Raw genomic sequence first — 25950 nt, 5'->3', positions numbered from 1 at the left:
CAAATTAGATACATTTAAAAATATTCTTTAAGGGCAAGGAATACATTAAAAATGAATAATGCATTAGCATTTGAAAATAACCTGTGCTACACAGGGGGTTATAGGAAAAACATGTATGCATTTATGTATGTATGTATGAAAATGGCTATTTTACTGCAAAAAATGATGTATGTCACTATATGTGAAAAATCTCATGGTGCATATTTTAAATATAAGAAAATATACCTTTTCTAACCAGTTTAAACTTTTTACATGGGATTTGGGATCTTTTCATTAAAAGCATGAAAATGCAACATCTCCCAGGTAGTTTGAAAGAACATCTGATTGACATTAAGAAAGAAAATTTACTAGCTGAATTTTGCAAAAAAACAAACAAACAAAAAAACACCCTGCATAACAGAGGTATGAGATAGAATATTAAGTGTGATAATCCGGGGACTGCAGTTACAGAGCTCTTCTATTGGATCAACTCATTTTATTGGTTTGTTTTGGTTTTGCAGCCATTAAGATCCAGTATCGGGAACTCACCAAGGCCAGCTGGCCTGGGTCTGAAAAAACATGGGACAAATCCGGACTAGCTGAACATAGAGGACAATGAGGAATACTGAGAACTCAAGAACAATCGCAGTGGGTTTTTGATCCTACTGCACGTACTGGCTTTGGGGGAGCCTAGGCAGTCTGGAGGCTCACCTTAGGAGACCTGGATAGAGGTGGGCGGTCCTTGGGCTTCCCACAGGTCAGGGAACCCTGATTGCTCTTCGAGCAGATGAGGGAGGGTGACTTGATTGGGGGAGGGGGAGGGAAATGGGAGGCGGTTGCGGGGAGGAGGCAGAAATCCTTAATAAATAAATAAATAAATAAATAAATAAATAAATAAATAAAATAAAAAAAAATGTTAAAATAAATAAATAAAAAAAAAAAAGATCCAGTATAGATACGATATGACACTGTTTTCCCTACAGTATAGGTATTGGTAGTGAGTCAAAAACAAACAAACACACACACAAACAACCTTTGTACCATGTAGAACACTATATAAGGAAGCCAAAAGTGTAGAAATTTATTAGTTTATTTATCTGTATTTCAACCCTCATTAGTTTGGAAATTTATAAAGCACATGATACTGTAGTTGTATACATATCTACTTTATAATTAAATCAACTTATTTTAGAACACATTTGTGTTGGGGAAGTTATGGTGCAGAATTAGGACCACCCATTCTAACATGTAGGGTATTTGCTTGGAAAAAGCAACCTGTGATTCTGAAGAGTAGCCAAGTGGAAATGGCAATAGATTGTGCCGTGATATTATATAAAATAGGCATAGACTCATAATAATAATGGCAATGTTTATTGAACACTTCCTATGAGCCAGGTACCACACCAAGCACTTACCATTGATTATTCTATTTATTCCTCTGTATCACCTTAGGAGACAGACTGAGAGAGCATGGTGTTTCTCAAAGCCACATAAGGAGAGGCTGAACGGGAGGTGGGACCAGGACTTTCTCAATCTAAATTAAGTGAGTCTTATTATGAGAGCTGCCCATGAGAAGAAAAGTTCTCTTATCTTTGCACAGATAAGTTCTGGGTTTCTTACCCCTGGCAAATGTTCAAATGAGGAAAGGTTTCTTGGTGAGAGAGAACTGAAATATGATCTCTAAACCATCAAGATGGTGTTCATTTTAGAAGCATTGGAGGACAGGACTCCTTCGTCTAAAACTGAAAAGCTACAACTGTGAGCAAATGGTAGTGCTGGGTTAGCAGGGCTGAGCTGTTCTTTCTACAGACATCTTCATCCCTTAGCTTTCACTAGACATGTCTATGACCAGGAAAACACGTGCTAGCTTTCTTTCTTGAAACTTTAGACACCCTCCTTTTCTGGAGTTTAGTGTGTTCTACTCAACCTAGGAGGCCCTAACAGAAAGCAAAGCATCTATACAAATTTATTTAACTACAGATTAGTGGCTAAAAACACCATTATTGTGAGGGCATAGCTGATGAAGCTCTCTTACACGAAGCACTCAGTTGGTTTGTTTGTTCCTAGACCGTGGTGGAGATCTGAACTTGATAGTGCAGAAAAGCAGAACTGCATTAGTGAGAGGGTAGATTCTCAGGTACAGTCATTGTTAGTGGATACTGGCTAGTGGAGACTGTGATCAGGACAGATAAGTCAGGAGCCTCTGCAAACTCATCCACAGCTGTGGAGACTGTCAGCCTTGGGAGAGAGCCTCACCCCTACCTCAGCAGTCTATCTATGACTGTGTCGATCTGAGTAAAAGAAAATAAATCATGGAGAACCAAGCCAAAAGAACTAACTTGAGATGCAATCCCTGACAAGTGGGCCTATGTTGTGGGAATTTGGCCATTTGGTCTAATGACCAATGGAATGGAGCAGGTTGGCCTGATGGGTGTGGTCTTCTCTGGGAATATGTGACCCCTTAAGAAGCGAGGGAGGAGGGTCATGTGCCCCACCCCCCTCTGGGATGTGGAATGCTTCCTGATGCCATGGCTAGGTGACATCTTCAGAGCTTTCCTCATCCTTCCCTGGTGGACAAAGAGGCATTGGCATACTTCATTCTGTATTCATGAGTGTGTTATTTCATCCCTTAATAAATAAGATCCAAGACTTCCGTAGATGGCTACTTCAGGGCTATTTATAATGAAACAATAAAGCTGAAACTGGTGATGAGTGCCTGCAGCTCTTGCTGTTGATGTCACTTGCTCATTTATGTAGAATATGCTACAGGGTACCATCATGGCTAAGACAGATCTTGTAACCTGAGATCACAGAGTTGCTATGACACAAGGGATACTATAGTCTAGGTTTCTGGAAACATCTCTCACACACAGTGACCATGAAAGCTGAGTGAAGAATGATTTTGGACTACATCTTTTGAGAAGCATTTCTGAAGGCAATTGTGAGTTTCTCTTTCTTGACAGCCCATTCTGGCAAAGATGGGCCACTTTTTGTTCCATTTAGGTTGAAAAAAGAGATGTAGGAGGCCACATGCCAACTTTTATACACTATGTAGATTTGGGTCTGTGTAAGAAGCCACCTGTGGTTGTCATAGATCAAGATGCTACTCCTAGAAAGGAAAGTGGACTCCAAGGCTGGTTACACAAGTCACAGTCCCAAGAGTCCTCACAGAGCAGAGAACACAGAAGTTACTATATCTTATTATTTTTGGAGCACATATAACATAAGCTTCTTTATAATTCTTATTTTTATAGCTGGGAAGGGCAAAACTTAGACACAACTGAAGTTCTGCACGTGCACCAGGAAGAAACAATTATTAAAATCCACCTGTTATCTTAGCCTGTGCCTTGCCAGGGCAAATGTATCACTTTCCCTAAAGCCTGTGGAGAAGGTACTCTTATCAGCCACATTTTACAGATAAGGAAACAGGCTGAAAAGACTTCCAGGTGATCTGTCTGACAGAAAGTAGACAGGTGACACCTCCTGAAGCCAGGCTTTTGGCTGGCACCCTCTCAATTACACTCTTCCCAGTACACTACGTTGTTGACAGAGAAACTCGTGAAACCTCAGTATCCCTCATTAGAGTCACAGCTGATGCTGTTGCCAAGCACCAACCTTTGGAGCCCTTCTTGGATGCTGAGGAGAGAGTAAGTTTAATCAAATGACCAATTTGTGGCAAGCAGTTACTCTTACATCCCATTTGGGAGCCGCCAAAACAGTTAATATTTTAAACAGTTTGCATGCCCTCTCCCACATCTCATTTCCAAGATAAATTATTTAGGACGCTATTTCTTCAGTGCACTTCAACTTTGCTCGGGTGGATGATCACAAATTCCAAATGGTAAACACATTATTAAGGTGTCAGTGTGCTCTGAACACTGGGCAGACTTACACCAACTTCCTCTGTTTTGAACACTTCTCTGATTCTGGGATGGACTGACTGCGAATCACATATTGACGGCTTCGGTTCTTCTTCCTATCCATCATATGGATTGGAAAAGGTATCTTACCTACTGTTTTGGGACGATCAAGGACAAGACAACATGTGTGAAGAAAATGTCCATTCCAGAATCTGTCATGCTCAATAAAAATTTTCTTGGGCCTCCTACTCCCAAACAGTTTTGTCGTCTAAATTTTGACCCTGTTCAGTTCAGTGTCTCAAAACCTCAGGCTTCTATCTATGACATAGATGTGTCACTAAATAGTCAGTCCACAGGACTTTGGTAAGCAAAGGAGTGAAAGGGAAAGTGCTTCTTAAAGTCGGATTCCTGTCCCCCACACTGGGGACCCGCGCCTTTTGTAGGAGATGAGACAGCTACACTTCTCTCCAGCTGTCTCTTCTCTGTTGTCTTCATTTGCTATGTATGCAGGCATGGTGTAGATACACTGTGTATGAAGATACATGTATGTGTATGTGTGCTCACATAAGCATAAGCATGCTCGTGCAAATGTGCACCTGCAGAGGCCTGGGGTTGATGTGGGGAATTTTCTTTAGTTGCTTTCCCCCTTCTTCTTCTGGGATGGGTTCTCTTAAGGAGACCTGAAGTTTGGTGATATGGCCAGGATTGTCATACACTGTCTGTCTGGGTGATGGCTTAAATTGAGTTAATTGATGTGGGAAGATTCAGCCCAGTATGGGGGACACGATTCCCTAGGCATTCTTGAACTGTACCACGGTGGATAAATTGAGCAGAAAACAAGTAAGCGAGTGAACATGTATGCTTTCCTTTACCTCTGCTCTTGACTGCATGTGATGTGAGAAGCTGTTTGAGATTTCAGGCTTGACCTCCCTGCAACTGTGGGCTGTGACCTGGAACCGTGAGCTCCTTTCCCCTAAGTTTCTCCCCTTTGAGTGTTTTATCAGCCAGAGAAAGGGAACTAGTGCAGGAGCTTCTGGAGACCCACACTCTGCTCGTTTTGCTCATGCTGCAAGCACTTTAATCATTGAGATCCCTCACCCCACCCCAGCTCCTTCTTCCCACTCCTCTTGAGATCCAGAGAGGGGTTTCTGTCTTCATAAGTAAAGCCAGGGCTGGAACCTGGCACTTGGATACTTCTGTCAGGGTTTTTTCTTACGGTCTGGTGAGTGAATCTGTGTGGTCAGACCCTTGCCAGGGGGATGGTGGAGAGTGAAACTTATAAGGAGGTTGCCAAGAATCCCTCTCATAGGCCCACCAAACATCTGCTCTCCGCACATCTCTGCATCCCAACTAGGTGAGGGAAGAGCTCAGCGCCTCCCAAAGTAGGCATTATCTGCAGCTTGCTCACCGTGGGTGAGTTTGTGATTGAATTGCACTGGAGCATTTATGCAATGTCTGCTGAAGATGAAAACTGTCCTTAGAGCGTTTGTCACTTTGGTGTTCACACTCTGCAGAGCCCGGAGATATTTCCCGAAAAACAACAGCTGTTCCTCTCTCACACGCAAATGGAAAGCCAGGCCCGCACTCCTGTTAAAAGCCTACTGTGTGCTGATCTTGGTTCCATGCAGACTAAGAGATGTCTGGGACATCATCTAGTGCTTGCTCCAGTTAGGGTGTGGGTACAACAGGGCAGGCGTCATCTAACAGTTCATTGCTCTTCATTCATGAGCCAACCGATTCTGCTATCTATGCAGCCAAAGGATGCATTCCTCGTACAGTCATGCCCTCATGGAGGAGATCAACCTTCCCAGGTAAAGCCAGGGGCTTGGGACCCTTGGCTAGAACACTTTTGTTGTAGGAGCCTAACATGCTCTGAATGTTAATGTGGATGACAGGAGTGAATATTTGGAAGCAAGGAGAAAACATAGATCTCCCCTGACAAACGCTAAGAAAGAGGCAAGAGCCTAACCAGTAAGTCTGCATCACAGGAGGCTGCTCTAAGACAGAAATGACCCTTCTCCCTTTCCTTCTTTCTTCCTCCTCCTGTCCTTCCCTCTCTGCTACAATGCACTGGGGACTTTAATTCTTATGCATTGGAGATTTGGTGCTAAAGGAAACTGTTCCCATCCTGGAAAAACAGGAATAAAAGGAGAAAGACAGGAAGGCAAGGAGGAAGGGAGAGAAAGCAGGAGGAAAGGAATCCACTTGTCCGACTCTGTGCCTTTATTCCGTGTCTTGTCTACTTTTGCTGCCCATAGTATCCTCTGGCCAATTCTTAGGAAGATAGTGGCGCTATTGTGTGTCTTCTCCCAGGGATAACTGCAAGCCTGAAGGTATCTATAAAGTCACTGCTGAAACTGGAGTGAGACGCAATACTTTCTATGTCCTCTGGTGTGAGCTTTGCTACTGCCCTTCTATATTCTATTGTCCAAGGTGTCTCTGGGTCTGTCTGAGTCTGAGGCAGGCCATATCAGGCCATCTCCAATGGTTTCTGGGTGCTATCTGCCTCCAAAAACCTGTCCCCATAGCCAGTGACTCTCAGGGCTTTGATGAGGTAGTTTTGTTTATTTGTGAGGGACCAACATAGCAGGAATTCATCCTATGGTTGCCCTTTAGCACGGGAACTGGGCTTCAGCTGGCTGGAGTCTCTCACTGTACCACCAGGACTGTGGCATTTATCGTCCAGGGAAATGAGATTCATTTGGAAGTGAAGGGGTCTGTCATGTTGTTGGTTTCATTGTCTTACAGATGCATTCTGCCCTTCTGGGTTGAGGACAGGTGTAACGTTGAGAGCCCCAAACTGTAAAGCTTACTGGTCTGTGTAATCAAGCTGAAAGCTATCATAGAGGAGTTCGAGGCCTTTTCTCCCCTGGCCAGTCTTTTGAAGTTTGTTTTGCTAATTTTGTTTTTCAGATGGAGAAACTTGGATGGGTTAATGCATCACTCCCTGGGGTGGGGTGGGGAAGACGACATTTGTAATGAGGAAGAAAGGGAGGGCTAAGCTCTCCTCTGCTAACTTGAGACCTGTGATCACTGAGTCCTTCTCTGGACTTGTTCTTTCTTGTATCTGATTTTTAGTGAGGAGAGAGAGGCCAGTCTTACTTCAGACTTAGTGACAGGCAGACATACCTGACTTTAAGAATTTTTCAGAGCAAATTACATTACACAGAATCACAGAATATGCAGGTGTGTGTGTGTGTGTGTGTGTGTGTGTGTGTGTGTGTGTGTGTAGTAAGGTAGGTAGTTGAAGCACAGAGATCACTGGGCAGTCTAGCCAAATTGGTGACTCTGGGTTGAGAGACTGTGTCTCAAAAAACAAATTGGAGAACATCAAGGAAGATGTTAGACAGTGACCTCTGGTTTCCACACTCACATGTGAATTCACACCCATGTACACACATATGCACTCACACACTACCACTAAACACATACAGCAGAAACAAACACAGAAAATGCTACCTACTCTGGGAAGAATACAAGACCTGAAGAATACAAGGAATTGTTGGATCAATTGATTTCCTCTCTGATGGAAAGGATTTGAGCCCCTGCTGAAGAATGCTTTCTGAACAGGGAGGAAAGGTTAGCAACATAAAAATATTGTCAAATTTGCAAACACAAGACAAGGGCTCCTTGCCTCGGGGAGCAGTCATACTCAGATGGAAATCTCCTCTCTAACAGCTGTGTTATCCTAGAGTTGACAACGTTAGAGCAGAGTCAGCTTCAGAAGACAGGTTACTGATAAAATAAGCAATTCTGTAGTCTTCATTGTGTCCAAGCATCTTGGTAGTCATGGCAACATTCTGAGATGCAATGCTGACATCCCAGAAGATAGCTAATAATTTCATCTTAATAATCCCAGTCCATGTAAGATGCCTAGGTTCTTGATGAGTCTCATCTATCACATGGCTGTGTGGGAGGCCAGGGTAATGAAGCGAGTACACCAAATAATCTCAATATGTGTTCCCCTGTGTGGCACAAAGGTAAATAACAGACTACTGTGATTTTCATTCACTTTCACCTTTGTCACCGTTACTCTCGCTCTGTCTTATGGCTATTGTTCCTTAGCAGACTTCTTTTGAGTACAGTTCACTATGGAATATTCTACAATCCAATCACTACCTTCTTGCCCACCTGCTGCTCAATAGTCTTCAATAGCTTATGTTTCCTACTTTATTAGGGCTCCTGCCTCAGTTCCCCTCCCATTTTACTTAGCCACATACAACAAAATCTAGTCACATTCCCTCAATGAGTAATTTTTTTTCCCCACGGGGTTCAGTTTCTCCCTAGCTGTGATCTTTGCATATTGCATGTATTTATTTGTCACACGGGATATTTCTTCCACTCTTTTCTCTTCTGCCTTTCTAAAGCATGTGATTGTCCTACTCCAATGTGTCATTCCATGACACATCTGGTTCAGGGCATTGGCTCAGTCCTTTTATGCATGACCAGTGCTGCAAGCTCTATAGATATTGTCCTGTCAGAAGTATGGTCTTTTCTTTGAAATAAGAGTGCTCTATAGATATCTCCTATATCTTGCAATCTTGCACAGAGCTGTCTACTCCAGGCTTTCTCAGCCAGAATTCCCCAAATATTACTTTCTTTGATATATATATATCAAAGTAATATATATTCTTCAAAATATATTTGATAGCATCATCATCGCCTGACATAATTTAACATTATTTATCTCTATAATGAGAATGTGAGCTCCATGAAGGCAGAAGCTTTATCTGTCCTGTCATACTTGCTCTGCACAAGAAAGCCTTGTATGTAGTATGTCCTCACTTATTGTTTAATGAATTACTGAAGGAATTTTTCCTCACTGGACAATTTATAACCCAAAGGATGGAACAAATGGAGAAGGACCATGCATATGTTAACCATGGTTTCTAAAATTGGATTTTTGTATGACTCTTTCCCAGCCATCACGGAGATGAGAGCTTGACTAGGGACCAGAAGGGATCCATTTTGCAGGAAAAATGCATATTCATGTCAGAAAATCCCTATTACCAAGGCTAGGGTAAAACAGCCTGACTACTGAGGGGTGTCTCTGGAAGGCGTCTCCTAGGATGGTTCTCACTGTAGATAGCAAATGGCCCAGCAACATCACGGGGTATTCTAGAAAAGGTCTAATGGCTAATGTCTGAGAGGAAGATGGCTGTCAGTGGTGGCTTGTGGGGAGGACACTTCTGTGGAGCAGTGTGACATGCTAACTAAATGGAATTATACTTTATTGAGTAGTGAACAACAGCGCCCAGCTGCCTGGGAATTAACATTGACAGGATGCCAAGGCAAGAGAATCTTGTATAAACTTTATTTACAGATCAATAGATAATCTTTCATACATAAAAGGTCAGCTCCAGGAAGGCAAAGCAGAAAAAGATTGCCTGCAAATAAAATATTGCTTTAACAGTCCATTCAGATGGATCTGTTGGTGCATATTCTCCTGGTTTAAGAGCATTTCACTATTTCTAAGCTTTCTTTCTTAACTACTGTCAGGCTCCTCTGTGAAGCCTGAAGGCGTTGATGAAGAGTGCTGATTTCTAGTTGTCCCGAATTCTATGCTATCAAGGGAACAGCATGGAATGGAATCAACGCGTAGAGCTCCAGTATAACATTTCTAAGTTTGTGTGTGCAGCAGTTAGGGTGCTCAAGTCAAATGGCGTCTCATCTCCGCCCCCTGGTGATTTTCTGCTTTTGGTTGCTCTGTTGCTAAATATTTATCCTGGCTTACTAAAGCAAGAACCGGAATGACAACAACACTGTTAGAAACAGACAGAGGCTCATCACTACTGGATTTCTTCATTCATTTTGTGCTTCACCCATCCCAAAGAATTTGTACAATTTTTATCTCTGTTTCTCCCTGGCTGCAGAATCATAAAGCTATATGGATGGCTGCTGTGATGACAGGAATAAGCAGGTAAGGAGGGGCACAAAGGTCTAACACACGTCCCTCTCCTGCTCATAACATCAATTCCTAATCCTCCCGTGACTGTATCTGGAGAGGGTTACACTTTGGTGAGATGATAAGAGTGGGACCCTAATCTTACTGGGTTAGTCTCTGTAAGAAGCAACATCAGAGGCTTACTCGTGTTCATTCTTGCTTTTTTAGGTGTGTGGCCACACTCTCTGTGAGGATGAGGGGAAAGGCCATCTTCAAGCCAGGAAGAGACTTGCTACAGCGGCATAATCTTCCAGTGTCTTGATTTTGGACTTCCCAGCCTCTGTGCTTGAAATGAATCTCCTTTGTTGAATCTCCTATCTTGTGTGGTTTGCTGTGGTTACCAGGTTCTGAGTAATGCAGAACGGGAGCGTAACTGTACATAGCTTCTCTGATAGAAACTTTCAGACAAAAGGACCAGCTGTGCATTTTTTCTCTGTCCTAGTGGCCTGTAAAATCTTTCCAAAGAGCAGCTGTCTGGTCATGAAGAGGTAGGTGTATTGTTGGCTGAAGTGCTGTTGCAGGGGAGAGTTGTATCTTGTGCTGCATGCTGAAGTGGTATGCACATCTGGGGAAGGTTTAGTTTAGCCAGAAGTCAAAAGGCTTAAGACATACAATTGCTATTCTCAAGTTCCTTATGAGTTAGCCCCAGGACTCCAGATATGAAACAATTCTGTGCTGATTATGTCATTCGTATGCACTGGGTGTTTTTCCCTTAACTTATTTTGAAACCCTAAACCACAGTATGCCATAAAAGCAGGTATAGACATGGGATTTTCTCTTCTTTTCTTATAGATTCCTATGAGGTCTGAGAAGACAAGTAGGAAGACTCCTGTCTATACCCTACGAAGAGGACCCTCTTGAAGGACTTCACCAGGGAGCACCTGATATTAGATTTAAGCTCCAGACATTGAGAAATATTAATTTGTAATTTAAGCCTACATAGGTATACTGTTTAGCATTGTGAACTGATCAAGACAACAACATTTTGGTGTGGGTTTTTTTTTTTTTTGAGTAGTAAAAGAGTATCTTTTGACAATGAAATGAAATCTTTCCCAATCTCTTACTAGCTATTTTTTCCTCAGAAAGCAGGTTTAAAATGTTGTGAGGAATGATCTCCCTAAACACAATGTGACTGGAACCAGCTACAGCTGTCTCTCTGTCCACAGCCACAGGAACCAGGGAGGGTCAATATAGGACACAGGGATTTGATCAAATTCTCATGCTGTGTATCCATGAAGCTAGCTTTTCCCTGATACTGATTCAAGAGAACTGCTTCCCTCAAAGTGAGAAAGGGCACTAAGAGGAGGCTGGATTTGACGACAAGTGACACAGATTTTTATCTTCCTCTGAAATCAAAGGCAGAACTTCTTTTCTGCTGAAGGTCCCTTGGCCCCTTCCCTTGTTGTACAGTGACTTCCATATGTACCTCCTCCTAGTTCATCAGGGTTCTCTTTATGAAGAACGAATGGTGCTGGCCATGATGTGTGGACCAATACCAGTCAAATTCTAGTTTATTTTCCTGATACTTAGGACCAATCTAAGCCCTTACGCACATTAGGCAAGCACTCTACAACTGAGCTCTAATTCCAACTCCAGAGTCAAATTCCAGACACTGAGTTTCAGAGTTTGGAGCTGACCTCTTCGTCCTCATTCTGTCGCTACGCTGTGCTCTGTTTGCACAGGCTATTTATTGTGTGAGGAGCTATGAAATGTGTGCATGAGGTTTTCTTCAGGAATCTATCCCCTGCAGCAGAGCTCATACCGGAGTAGTTTGCCAATTGATCTATCCAAGGAACTCCTTTCCATCTTCGAATTCAGAAGAAATCAACCTTCTTTCTTCTCTAGAACCTTCCTGGGACTCTTGCCATAGATAAGGCATGGAAGAGTAGATGGACTCTCATTTGCTGATTCTTATTTCTTAGTTCCTACTCAGAGAGCTGAGGTCCACCAATGGATCACTACCTTTTACCATAATCACTAACTCTGTTAGTCTGGACCAAAATTTAGGGCCAGAGAATGATATTATTGGCAGATAATATTTATTGAATGATAGGTGAGACAGGGCCAAGGTCCTTCCATCTTGTCCCTGCTTCAGCCATCTACAGTCTGACTCACAACTGACACCCACCCCTCTTACATGCTTTCTTTTGGGAAAATCCCTGAGAAAACTGCCCAACCTTGTCCCAGGGACTTGAGGTCAAACTGGTATAGTTAACTTCCGCTTTATGCTTCCACTGAACTGCTTGCTTGCTCCCCTTCCTCTCCCTGCAACTGTCAACAAGGATATGGTTTTTGCTTTTAAAAGCTCCCAACAGAAATCAGCGAGGGGCACTGCATGAGAACTGTTTCTCTCCAGCCAGTCACAGGCTGGCCTTAGAGAAATCTCAAATTTGGATGCTGGTTTTATTGAATGGTCCTTGAAATTTTTGCCCCATGTCATAGGCACAATGAAAAACTTTTTATATACTCTGGATTGATTGCAAAGGTGGCCTCAAGTGTATTTTACTTTACACACCCCCTATATCTAATTATAGTTTCTACTATCAAGAAGTGACACCTATTTCTCTCCCTCTGGAATTCGGGTTGGTTCTTTTCACTTCTGTGTCTAATAAAATGCACCAGAAGAGATGGTGTGATATTCATGGTGTACGCCAAAGAAATGTGGATTCTTCAGATGTCTCTCTTGTAACTCTGAGATCTCAATGAAAATAAACCTACACTAGCACGGTGGAGATGATCCTTCCTGAGAGCATAGCTGAGTCATTCCAACCGGGACCACTGAGAATGGCTCACTCCAGAGGGACTTGCTGACTAGCATGAGTAAGCTTAGCTGAGGTCAGGCATACCAAGTCCTGGTCAGCAGAGTGATTTGATTGAACAACCAAGATAGGTAAAAAATGATAGGCGGTTGTTGCCTTAAGCCTCTATTCAGTATTGTTACATTAATAACCTATATGCATTGTTATTTCCATTCTCTTGATGAGGAAGTAACATGTGAGGTTAATTTCTTGTTTTTGATAAACAGCTAGCAAATGCACTCAGGAAGCTCGACTCCATGGTCTAGATTCTTGTCTGCTGCTTTGTAAGACCTCATCATAACACTCAAGTATCTGTCAAGCCCTTGGCTAATGTAAAAGTCATTTGAGTGTAGGAAACTGTGTCTGCTGATGGGGACAGGTTGTAGGATGGAGTTAGACATCAGGAATCTCTCTGCTGATAAAATACCATGACAGTTATTGACCAAGATGTACAAAATAAAACAATCCAATCTCTCTGAGAAAAAATATTTAAATGCAAAACAAGTGAGACAAACAGTATCTTAGAAGTCAAGGTTGCAAAATGAAAGATAGAACAAAGTTTGACAGCATTTCATTAACCCTAAGTTATGACCTAGTTCTGTAAGAGGCCTGCCCGACAATCCTGTGTGAAAGAAAGATATCCTTCATTTGAAAATGAAAACAAAATGCAATTACATTAGTGGAATTTTCTCATTAAATAAAGTCAAACTCACTACCATCTGTCCCCCACCTTTGCTTTGGTAACTCTTGCCCATTCTTGATGAAAAAGTGATTGATTATTCCTACAGTAGCAACTGGAGATTTTGCTAAAATATGAATGCATAATTTAATAACAGAAGGAAGGCAATAATGTATAATCTCTTACAGATATCGTAGACTGGGGAGGTTCTGGAAGGCCTCGGGATTGATGTACAGCAATGTGTTGGCCTTTTCAATTCTACTGTAAAAGAGGGAGATACTTGTAAGTGACTTGAACAGCAAGGAGTATCATGGTATTTTTCATATTATGTAGAGCCTGACAGTAAATAATCAAGTCATCCATCCATCCATCTACCCATTTATTCATCTATCCAGCTGTCATTTCAGCAAATATTGAGCAAGCATGCAGGACCCTTTATTGTATAAATGTGAGTAAATTGAGTACCAACCCTGTCCATTTAACACTCATCTCTTGGTACCCATCCTCCAGTCCTTTTTTTTTTTTTAACCATGAAGAGAGCTGAGGATTTTACTAGTAAGAATCTCCCAGAACCAGGGTGAACTAAGAAGGGGCAGGTGATACTAACATGGGTAACTGAACTAGTGACAGCTCTGAAGCCAAGAGAAGGACGTTCAGACCAGCCAGAAAGGGTGAAAAGAAGATGAGAGAGGGCAGGAGGGCTACAGGTGAGGCAGCAAAAAGAGCAGAGAAATGGAAATGAAATGGCAAAGAAAAACAAAATCTAGAAGAAAAGCCACTTCTGACCCTGATTTAAAGCACCAAGTTCCAGCAACTGGCAGGAGGCCAGTCCCTTCTCCACCCACATTCTGTAGACTGAATTGGCTCCTCACAGCAGATGGGGAGTGGTCATTTCTTCTATCTATCTATCTATCTATCTATCTATCTATCTATCTATCTATCTATCTATCTATCTATCTATCTACCTATCTATCTATCTTTTATTGAAAAAATTTCTGCCTCCTCCCAGCCTCTCATTTCCCTCTCCCTCCTCCCACTCCACTCCCCCTGCCCCCACTCCGATCCCCCTCCCCTGGGAGTGATGACTTCTGCACAGTGGTTTTAGCCCGTGTTGTGTCCTGATCAATAGTCTGGAAGTGAGACTATTCACATTTAGATTCCTGCAGAGAACCTGTCTTTTTTCTCATCTTGCGGGATCAATGTATATTTGCTGAGATACTGTTGTTAATTACTTCCTTCCTGTTTCATTAGCTTTTATGTTGCAGTAACCTGTAGCTACCCAGAGCCAAGTGCAAGGTAATTAATCATTTTAAAGACAGTTAGTGTTGTATGAGGTTGAGTGCCTTTCCATGTAAGGAAGAGATGCAAGACCTGTTTCATTAGCCCCACTGCCCACTGGATAGCAACACGGGGTGCTTCACACTGTGGCTTTGGTTCATTTCTCTGACAGTCTTTGTGGACTTTGTGGTCCTATAATGTCTCTTTTCCTAACTAGGGTAAGATTAGGGCAGGAGGAGAGAGAATAAGGAAACAAGACATTAATGAAAATGAGGAGGAATCAGGAAGGAGGCAGAATGGGTAGACAGAAGAAAAAAGGAGTTGGTCAAAATGGGCAGGTTGTGATTTCTAAATAAACTCATTAAAACACATACACACACGCACACACACGTACATGCATGCACACACATAGACTGTACAAAATTTTCTTGGCAATCCCAAATGTATCTTAACATTACATAGCTTTAGAGGTTTTCTACTGGTGAATGAGATTATTTCATCTTATTTCCTAATCTTTTTGGATCATAAAATATTTTTCTCTCTTCCTTATTGAATATCAAATAATTTCCTGCATTCATAGTCAAAGATAGAACATACCTTGAACATTCTTTGTACTGACAGTCTTGAGAGTCTCTGTGGCCTTGACATCCTATCAGTCAATAAATTATCTTCCAGTAATTAGACACTGACATAGAACATAATTAGATCTATGCATTGCATACAACTAGAATGTCAAGAGAAAGTACGTTTGTCCATACTAGTAGAACTACCAAGGGCCATTACAATATAGCTGCTTTGCTGGTTGTTACGCTAGATTGAACTGATGTTTATCATGTACTTTATTCACCACAGCAAGTCTGGGAGTCTGGTTTTGCAGATGAGAAACTGACATCTCAGATGGTTCTGTGTCTTGGTTGAGCCTTCATGCATATGCAGAGGCAGTTATCAGTATAGGCTTATCCAGCCTCAGTCACATTGAGTGGGATTTATTTTGGCTTTTGTGGTTGTAACATCGAATAAGGTAATGGGATGGAGGAGTTTTCCCATTGTTGTAAGACAGGGGTTCTAGAGCCTGTGACATAAAACAACGAGAACAAAACCAACTCAGGGAGTCAGCAAACATAATAAAGCTAAAGTAGAGGCTGGTGCCTATGTCTCCAGCCAGAGACAAATGACAGTCCCTTTTAGGCTGCCTATGGTATCTTGTAATGATGATCTATGGATCTGAGGTCAGAACGGAGTCAAAGCTTCCCAGGAGTACAAAAGAACTTTAGGGATTTTTATGATATCATGACCCTCTTCTGCATGCAAATGCATGCACACACACACACACTGTACTGTTGCTTACATTTCATGCAACTTGGGTAGGTTGGAGAACACATCTGCCTCTATTACTTCCAAGACATCATTTTGAGAGATCTCTCTGTAGCAAAAGAAAGATAACTCAGATTAGTTCCGTTTCCCTCCATAGACCTTCTAAGGACTCAACTAGAGCCTTGGGCCAAGGAGAATTTATAAGACCCCAAACCACTTTCCTTTTCTCAAGTCAGTTATAGTAATAAGTCTAAACCAACACACTAGATGCTAATGCTTACAAAACAGTGGGAAAATAAATCTGAGGCAGTGGTTCATTAGGTGATTAAACATTCTTCAACTAAAGAAACTAAAGCGTGAAGGAGACTTACTCAAAGGTATTTAGGGAAACATACAGGATTGAAATAAAACTAAGTTCCTTAGGTCAGGGGTCAGCAAAGTTTCTCAGGTCCAGATAGTAATTACTTTGTGGATAGTATGTTGAAACTACTATAAAGACTGAAAATCCAAAGAACCCATAGGAAATGAATGTGTGCCAATAAAACTTTATTGAGAATGGGAATGGATCTGGCCAGTGAACTGCGATTTATTAAACCTGCTCTGAACTATGAAACCAGGTTCTCTGTTAAACTGGCTGTGGTGTGGGAGAATGTAGATGTTCATTCTTGATCTCTATTTCCCTTTTACCCTGACTCTCCCTTGTCATTCTTGCTCTCCTCCTTATCTTAAAAATATTTTTACATTTTTGTTAGAATAATATAAGTGACATTTTCAAAATGGCAGTTTGGTATATATATATCATCAGAGACATATGATGTAAATGCATATATATCATTCTTACCTCATTCCCATACCCTTCATTGTCCCTCCCCTTTTCTGAAGGTCTTCTTACTCTCTCAAGGTAGACCACTTTGTGCTTTCATAACACAAATATTCTGCGCCCTCACTTGTCCCTCCCTCCTGCTTTAGACATTTTCTCTTCTCTCCGGGTCTCATTTGTCCTTTCATGTCCTATAACTACACACACACACACACACACACACACACACACACACACACACACACAGAGAGAGAGAGAGAGAGAGAGAGAGAGAGAGAGAGAGAGATACACACACAGAGATACACAAACACAAACACAGATTTAATCTACATACTATATATGAGAGAAATCATGTGATATTTGTCTTCCTGAGTCTGATTTACTTCCCTTAGCACAATGAACTTCATTTTCTGGTGATGTCTGTATTTTCACGTCACTTTTTACATTGGGCAAAATTTCATTGTATATCTGTACCACATTTCTTCATCCATTGCTGGACTCTAGACTGGTTCCTGACCTTGACTCTGAGGAATACTGTATCAATAAATATAGATGATTGAATATCTCTACTGCATGTTGACTTAGGACCTTTCAGGTATACCCCAGGAGTGAGCAGCATCTCTGGATCATGCTTTATTTCTGTTTTTAGTGTATTTATATTTTTAATTCTTTTGAGGAACATACATATTGATTTCCATAGTGTTGACACCAGTTTACATGATCATAGTAATGTATAAGGTTTCCATATTTTCCACATTATTGCCAGAATTAGTTAATTGTTTTTTGAGGATAGTGATTTTGATTGGAGTGAGATGGAATATTAAATCTTTAATAATATGAATTTCCCTGATGGTTTAAAAATTTGAATATTTAAAAATATGTATTAATAATTTGCATTTTTTTTCCTTGAGAACTACCTGGTTGATTAGTCCATTCATCGACTGGAGGGTTCTTTTCTAGTTCTTGTTCAGTTTTAGATATTAATCTTATGTCAGATGGACATGCGGCCAAGTTTTCCTCCCATCTCCAGTCTCTAATCACCCTAACCATTGTTTTCTTTGTTGTGACAACTAATTAAGTTCATGGTGATTTTTTCCTTGGTGTCAGTTTTGGGGATGGCTTTGGTGCTTTTGGATTCCGTATCTTGATGTGTTTTACCTGTGTTTTCATCTAACAGTTTCAAAGTTTCAGGTCTCACATTCAGATCATTAATGTTTTTTTTTTTTAGTTGAATTGATGGCTATGTGTGATATTGTGGATCTGGTTTTATTTTTTTAATCAATTACTTTAAAAAATAAGCATGGATTAAAACTTGCCCTCCTCCATGATATTACTGAAGTGAAGTCTGTCTTTGACATAATGACGGTTCAGCATAATACACCCTATGTTTTGGATCCTAGCTTTTCTCCTTCTGGAGAAGTATGAAGGCTGTGGAAAATGAAGTCCACTATGCAGAAATCAGAGCCTGTGAGGAGACAGGGTGACTTGGTGCTTATGATGGGACTCACATATGAAACATGCTATCGTTAGGCTTCTCAGGAAGACTCTCATGCAGTTTTAATGCTTCAGTTGACTGTCTCAGGAAATCTCACAGGTAGCATGAATTCAAATAGACAGATGCAGAAATGCTGTCTGCTGTCCTGGGACTTAGCTGAAGACAGTTTGCTAAGCCCTTTCCAGATTAGTATAACAAGGTCACATCTGCAAACACAGCTCTGTTTTCAGAGTCTAATTTTCAGAGGTAAGGAAGCTCACACATTCTCTTAGGGCCATCTCCCTCCAGTTACATCATCACTTACCATGAGCATCACAGAAATCAAATTTTCAGCAGTGAACCCTTAGACAAGTGAGCCACATCTAAACCATAGTGTTGGGCATTTGATTTCGTATTATATCTTTTCCTCTAATTTATTTGATTATAGCATCAGCCAGGCTTTTAGTCTCTAGTCACAGACTGGTATTGTTATTCTATAAACCAGTGGTAACTCAGCTCAAAATGAACAGCCCCAGGATTTCACAAATTTATATAAGCTGTAATGGTGGGAATGGTCACAACACTGCCACATCAAGTACTAACCAGACTCAATCCAGCTTGGCTTCCAAGATCAGGTAAGACTGAATATATACGGCCACAGACACATTAGCATCACTCTATGACAAGCTAAAACAGTTATGCTGGATCTCTAGCTACATCTAAAATGCTCAGTTATTCCCTGGAATTCCCTCTAGTAAGGGGCTGGAAAAATGACTACATGATTAAGAGCACTTTCTGTTTTTTCAGAGGACTGGAGTTTGTTTTTCAGTGCCTATGATAGGAAGCTCACACTCTCCTGTAACTCCAACTCTAGGGCATCCACCACCTTCTTCTAGCCTTTGCATGTACCTGCATTTTCATACTCTTATCCAAGTACAGACACAGAGGCATACATAAAATTAAAAGTAATAAAAATAAAAGATACAATTTTTTAAAAAAGTTTATCTACTAGGAACATTGATTGAACCATACCTTTTCCTGTAAAAGTACTGAACGTGACCACCACTACTTTAATTTGTTTTAAATTTTAATTTCTTTACACTTCCTCCCCTCCTTCCATTCCCCTCCCACTCCCCCACTCACCCTCCTTCCTCCCCCTTCCTCCTTAAGAGAAAGCAGTGAACCATACCCTGTGGGAAGTCCACCCCCCACATCCAGTCCTAGGAAGTTTTGCATCCAAATAGACAAACAGACTAGGGTCCCCAAAAGCCAGTACATGCAGGAGAAAACAAGTCCCAGTGCCTTTATCAATGGCTTCTCAGTCAGCCCCCATTTACAGCCACATTCAGAGTCCGGTTTGATTGCATGCTCATTCAGTCTTGGTCCAGCTGGATTTGGTGAGCTCCCATTAGAACAAGTACACTGTCTCAGTGGATGGACCAACCCCTCGCAGTCCACTCTTGCTCATCTTCTCCTTTCTTTTGCTCTTCAACTGGACCTTGGGGGCTCAGTCCGTTGCTCTGATGAGGGACTTTGTCTCTATCTCCATCCTTCAAACTCTATTACAGAGCCACCACTACTTTAAGCAGAAGAGTACAATTGCATTCTGAACTCTGTAGAGCATCTGTCCTCTTTCCCTCCTGCCTCCATGCCTCATGCAGGCATATTTCCCCTTCTGTAGACAAATATTTGCTTCCTCTACAGACAGGACTTAAAAGTCAACTTTCCTTAATCCCCAATCAAATGATTTATAATCTGTGGTCACCAGGCTTTCCTTCTTTCTCAGTTATGACTGTTATGTAGCTTCAAGGATCTCATTGTATAAAAACAATGTCTAGGAAATTATTGGCAACGAGAAGTGTGGAGAAAGGCGCCCTGATGCTTTAGTACAGCAGAACTAATACAGTCAAATACAAGTGCTTCTTGTATTTGTTGACTAGAAAAACAACAAGAGCAAAAACAACAACAAAACTCTGGGACAAATGCTTAGCCCGCAGACAAGACTTCTTGTCATTTGGTAGGTTTGGTCATGGTGCCAAAGGAAAACCTTGGGCAAATCTCATCTCTGTTGCAGTTCAGTAGATACCACACCTAAGACTGAGCTCTTCCTTTTTTATTGTTTTATCTGCCCAATAGTCACTTACAAAGTGCTAAATTCATACCAAATCACCGCTAGATTTGTCAATATAGAGGCAGATGAATAAGATACTTTCCAGAAACTCAGTGAAACCAGACTGGGAGACAGAATATGTGATAATGGTAACAGCAAAGCAGTAGCAGAACAATGATGTGATAGTTGCTTCAAGTGCAAAAGTCTCATGAGAATTTAGGGACTAGACAAACTGAAATGTCTATAAACTTTTTTTGGGGAGTACAGATTTTTTAATCAAGAACTTCACCCCATTGAGCTGATATAATTGGATTATTCTATCATGCTTTTAATCTCTACATTTGTGTGAATGTCATAAGAAAAGCCTGGTAGAGTATTATATTGTCTTATTTTGAAGAAAGACCCACACTGACACACGGGCTTTTAGAAGTGTAAAGCCCAAGGCTCTGTTCAGGCTTTTCTAATGATAACCTGTGTTTTATAAAATGTTTGAGTGACTGCTTCTGTGTTAACATTTGAAAGAGTCAGAGCTATGGCTTAAATAGGTTCAAATGTCCCAAGGTTCATATGTTGCAAATTTGATTTCCACTATGCTCAGGGTGAGAGAAGATGTAACTGTAAATAGCTGGTACTTAATGGGAAGTGAGTGATTGGGTCATAATTGCCTGTGTGAAGGATTTAATGCTGTTTCAACTATATTTCAGTTATGTAATCAACTCTGTATTGACAGGGCCTAGCAGTGATTTGGTATGCATTTAACACTCAGTGAATGACTTGTGGTTAGATGAAAAGATCAAAATGGAAGTGTCCAATTTTAGGCATGGCATCTGCTGAATTGCAAGAAATGAGATTTGCCCAAGGTTTTCCTTTGTACCTTTGTTGATTGGCCCCATGCCTAAACCTAGCAAATGACAATAAGTCTTGTCTATAGTCTAAGTCGAGTGCATTAGGTCTTGTAAAGTTGCATTAGCTTCCTCCAGTGTGAGTTGTTACAACACAGAGCCTTGTGTCTCCCCAGCCTTACTGGAAAGGATGCCCTTCTGCACAGGGTGGGTTTCCTTTCTCCTCCTCTGCCATGTTATGAGTCAGCCAGATGGTGGTGTCCTGATAGTTTGACTTTCCAGTCATCAGAATTGTGAGACAAATATGATTTTATAACTACTCATGTTGGGCATTCTACATTTTTTTCTTTAAACATAGGAACTAAACTCTAGTGAGAAACTGTCTTATTCCCTCTCCTCCCATTCCATTCACTATCTTTCTCCAATTTATGCAGTTTGCTTTCCTTTGATTGTGTATGCTAAGGCGACCAATAGCATTAAAATATTCAGAATAAGCCGGGTGGTGGTGGTGCATGCCTTTAGTCCTAGTGCTCAGCAGACAGAGGCAGGGGGATCTCTGTGAGTTCAAAGCCAACCAGATCTACAGAGTTAGTTCCAGGACAGCTAGGACTATTACACAGAGAAACCCAGTCTCAAAAAGCCAAAAATAATATATTTGGAATAAAATTCAATTTCTTTAATAACCTTATAATTTACTTAAAGAATAAGTTTAATTATCTGTCCCTCCCATAACCTAGGCAATCATATATCCTCTATTGATAATCCTCACGTATTACATACACACATATAATGCACATGTTAAAAGTATATATGAGTTACACAATATTCATTGTTATAAAATACACGACTATGAATGAGTATCATGACAGAAATTTTAATGTGGTTGTAACTATATATATATATATATATATATATATATATATATATATATACACACACACACACACATACATATATAATTGGTGACATATTAGTATAAATACAGGTTACATATCATTTATGATAATGTGTATATGGTACACTCATCCTGTCATTTTCTGTATTTTCTACTCTCCCAGTTCTGGAGATGAACCGCATACTATGTGTTTAAAGTTAGGAAACATCAGTGAAAATGTTGATGAAAATGCCTTCCAAAGAAGTTTATAAAATGCCTCAAATTCACATTCATACCCTGTTAAAATCTCTTAAGGTTGATTCTGAGATTTTACAGTTACAAGGATTTGAACTTCTCCATCTGGCTACTAGAATGTTACGGAAGATCTCTGTATAAGACATTGACAATAGATACCTCTGGGGTTCCAAAGGGACTGAGTGATGAAAGGAAATGCTTGTCTGATAGCAAATTCAAACACCACCATGCTGCTAGACCATGTAACTCACTCTCCTCGTGTTTAAGACTGAATTCATGTAGGCTGATGAATTCGTGAGTTGCTGGCCTGGGTCACTACCATACTGGGGGAACAGCTGCTGGCAAATGTCCTAAGAAATCTTGCATGAAGGAATCCAGGTCAGTTCCTACTCCTATCTATAGGTTCTTCATTATTCAACTAGGACGTGGTCTTATTTCAAACCCCAGCTCCATTCTGACTTGCAAGGCGAGTGCTCATCTATCTCATGGGCCTCTCACAGGATGCCTTGGCTTGGGTGGCCATGCTATAACCAAAGCTATAACCAAAGAAGTGAGCTGTTCCCTGAGGAAGTGTTGCAGGCTTTCTTGGAACACCAGACTCCAAATAACGACACAGACACTTAATGTTAGTCACGAATGTTCAGCCTTATCTTATGCTTGTCTCACTAGCTTTTACAACTTAATTTAATCTCTTTCTCTTTACCTACATTTTGACTCATTCTGTAGAAATAAGAGCAGTGGGGCTGCGTCCCCAGCACCCCGGCTGCCTGCCTAGCTTATGCCTGAAATAACAACACACAAACTGTATTCATTTAATCACTGCTTGGCCCATTTCTAATCATCTGTGTAGCGCCCCTAGGTGCGCTTACCGGGAAGATTCTAGCCTATGTCCATCCTGGGTCGGAGCTTCATTGTGTGTGTCTGCCTGGGAGCTGGGAGCATGGCGTCTCTCTGAGGCATCTGCTGCCGAGAGGAGAGCTGTGGAGTCTGAGCTCACTTCCTATTCCTCCTAGCGTTCTGTTCTGTTTACTCCTCCCACCTATCTTCTAACCAATGAGGGCCAAGCAGTTTCTTTTTATTTAACCAATGACCTTCCTCCATCATTGTAACGGCGTAAATGAATGCAGACAGATTGTAAAAATATATATACAGCTTTAATGGCGAAATAGACTTACAGAACCACCGTTCCCGCGGAGACCAAGAAAGCAGAAGGGACAGCTGGGAGCAGGAGCACGCTCACCAAATTTATAGGCAAACATTAGCCCGAGGCGAACACGGCCCCTTAGGGGCGGGACTTATCCCTACAGACTTGGGGCTTTTTACCTTTCTTTTATTCTATATGTCCTACTTTCCTGCTTCCTCCCTGTCTGATTGGTCCTGGACATCTGCCTCTTTTTCTTCCTTATTCTCTCTCACACCTAGATTCTTATTCCTACTTATTCTCTCTGCCTACCAGCCCTGCCTATCCCTCTCCTGCCAAACTATTGGCCTTTTACCTTTTTTATTAGACCAATCAAGTACCTTAGGCAGGTAAAGAAACACACCTTTACACAGTTGCATAAACAAATGCAATACAGCTTTGTGTAGCTAAACAAATATTCCACAACAAAGAAGAGGGTCAGTCTAGGTGCAGCAAGCCATCTCCAGAGGGAGTTACGGGCACCATCAAAGGGCTCCACTGACAGCTCAGGTGATAGCAGGTAAGTTCTTTTGCTTCCTAGCATGTTTAGGACAGGTTCCTTCCCAGAATTTCCCCCTTATCCTGGGCATGGCCAGTGTTTTCTGAGGTTGCTCTAAAAACATCCCAAGGGGACACAGAGATAAAATCACCCTCAATGGCTCAGCCTAATTGTACCCACTTGGATTTTATCTTGAATGTGGTCATGCACATATTGGCATATTTCTCATGCTTCTCCCAGCAGAGAAAAAAAGGGATAGGAAAATCATAATAATAGCAGTTAATATCTAATTAGTGTTCATTATGTACCAGTCTCCCCTCCCACTGTGTTTGAAGCTCACAGCAGCCCCCCAAAATAAGTGCCATCTTACAGAAGAGAAAAGAGGCACAGGGAGGTTACCCTGATCCCTCCTCTATGAAGCCTGAGAGGGTAGCAGAATAAAGGACCACATTGCCAGTGCCTAAAACCTTTCCACTTCAGGAAATCCCATTATTGCCATTTTAATCTCTAAGAGTAGATACTTTTTTGGGGGAACCACAGGCCTATAAAATAGTAACACATTATCCCTCCCTCCCTTCCTCCATCCCTCCCTTCCTCCCTCCTTCTTTCCCTGATTCTCTCCCTTTCTCTATGACGAAGGGCACTTAAGTTCTGACAAGTCGATATACAGGTTCACATGCAAATTTTCCCTTTACACACAATATAAAGCAGCAACCCATATAAGTGCTTTTGTAGCACATTTTTATGCAAGTATAAAGCATATAAAATAGTAAAAAGATGCACCCTTGTCTTCTAAGAATCTGTAGTTTAATTGGATAAAAGTCATATGTAGAAAAAACAGAGAATGCAAAGTCAGTAGTACAGAAGTGGGGGAAGAGAAGAAAGGGTGCCAAGGCCCAGCACAGAGTTTGGAGGTGTATTCTCCTGTGTTATTAATTCTCTGCCCCACTCTTTCAATCTTTTCCTGTTAAAGTCCTCTTGTCCTGATTCGTTCTCACACTCCTTTAGGCACAAAGTCTTTGCTGATGAATCACATATTGGGATACTCTTCCATCTTGGACCACTTTAGCCCCACTCCTGATACTGCCCAGGGCATGCTTGCTGCCTCTCCTGATAACCGTGTGTCTTGACGAGTCTAGTGAGTTTAGGATGATTCCCTCATCTATGACCTTTCTCCTCAATCCCAACACAGAGATAACAGCCCAATCTTATATCATTACTGATTCACTGGATCAAGTCAACCCTTTAATCCTAGGCTTCCTTATGACCTCTTAGTCATTTAATATTCAATCAGATATTGAGTCCTTTTCATTGCCTTTTTTCACTATTTCTTATAAATGTCCCCCATTTCCTGTCACCATTATCCTCTTTATGGTTCTTCGCTGTTTCTTTCATTCAGGTGTCTATAAAAGTCTGTGTTAACTAGGTAGTGATTTGATGGGAGTCACGGGTAACTTTTTCTTTTAAAAGCAAATCAAGTGTGCCTATTTGATTGATTTAAGAAGTTGGAGTAGACTCAGGTTAGGTATATGATAAATATGACACTATAACAGGTCCCTGGACCTTAGCATAACTGACACCATGTTGGAGGCAACATTTTGACCCTAGAACTCAACACGTAGGCCCCAACACCCGCCAAAGCAGGAACAAGACTTACTATATCAAAAGCCCGGTCCATACTTTCAGAATCCAGAAATGTCCCTAAATTTGCTAACCTTTCTTTATGACTTCTATAGTTTTTATTCTTGCTAACTGAAGTGAGTCAAGCAGGATGTGCTTTTTGTGCCTAAAAAAAAAAAGAATAGTGCGGCTTGGGCAGCATGCTTTGGGTAAGTTTCCATGTGGCCACTGGTTGACAATCCAGACTTGCTATTTGGCTTCAGGAGGGTTTTGTGCATCTTTGGGTTGAATTAGCTCCCGCAATAGTAACACCAGAGTATTGAGTGGAGAAAAGGGTAGAGTGGAAGCTGGTGCCCTGTGTTGCTGTTCATCTGCAAACAGGAGTATGGATGGTGCCTGTTTTTGGAAGCCATATGTGGAGTTG

The 25950-nt window shown here is 41.3% G+C and overlaps 1 protein-coding gene across 1 annotated transcript in view; it reads right to left on the bottom strand.

Moving 5' to 3' along the window:
- The window catches only part of Fshr (follicle stimulating hormone receptor), a 183447-nt gene that overhangs the window by 32654 nt on the left and 124843 nt on the right, over nucleotides 1-25950 (bottom strand). Inside the window, exons 3-4 of the mRNA XM_075981893.1 lie at nucleotides 15887-15961; nucleotides 13447-13521 (exon numbers count right to left, since the gene is read on the bottom strand). Of these exons, the coding sequence (XP_075838008.1) occupies nucleotides 13447-13521; nucleotides 15887-15961 (150 nt within the window). The remainder of the gene's footprint in view (nucleotides 1-13446; nucleotides 13522-15886; nucleotides 15962-25950) is intronic.

The sequence above is a fragment of the Microtus pennsylvanicus genome, chromosome 8 (genome assembly GCF_037038515.1).
Source record: "Microtus pennsylvanicus isolate mMicPen1 chromosome 8, mMicPen1.hap1, whole genome shotgun sequence".
Classification (NCBI taxonomy): Eukaryota; Metazoa; Chordata; class Mammalia; order Rodentia; family Cricetidae; genus Microtus; species Microtus pennsylvanicus.
This window is presented reverse-complemented; position numbering and strand designations above follow the sequence as displayed.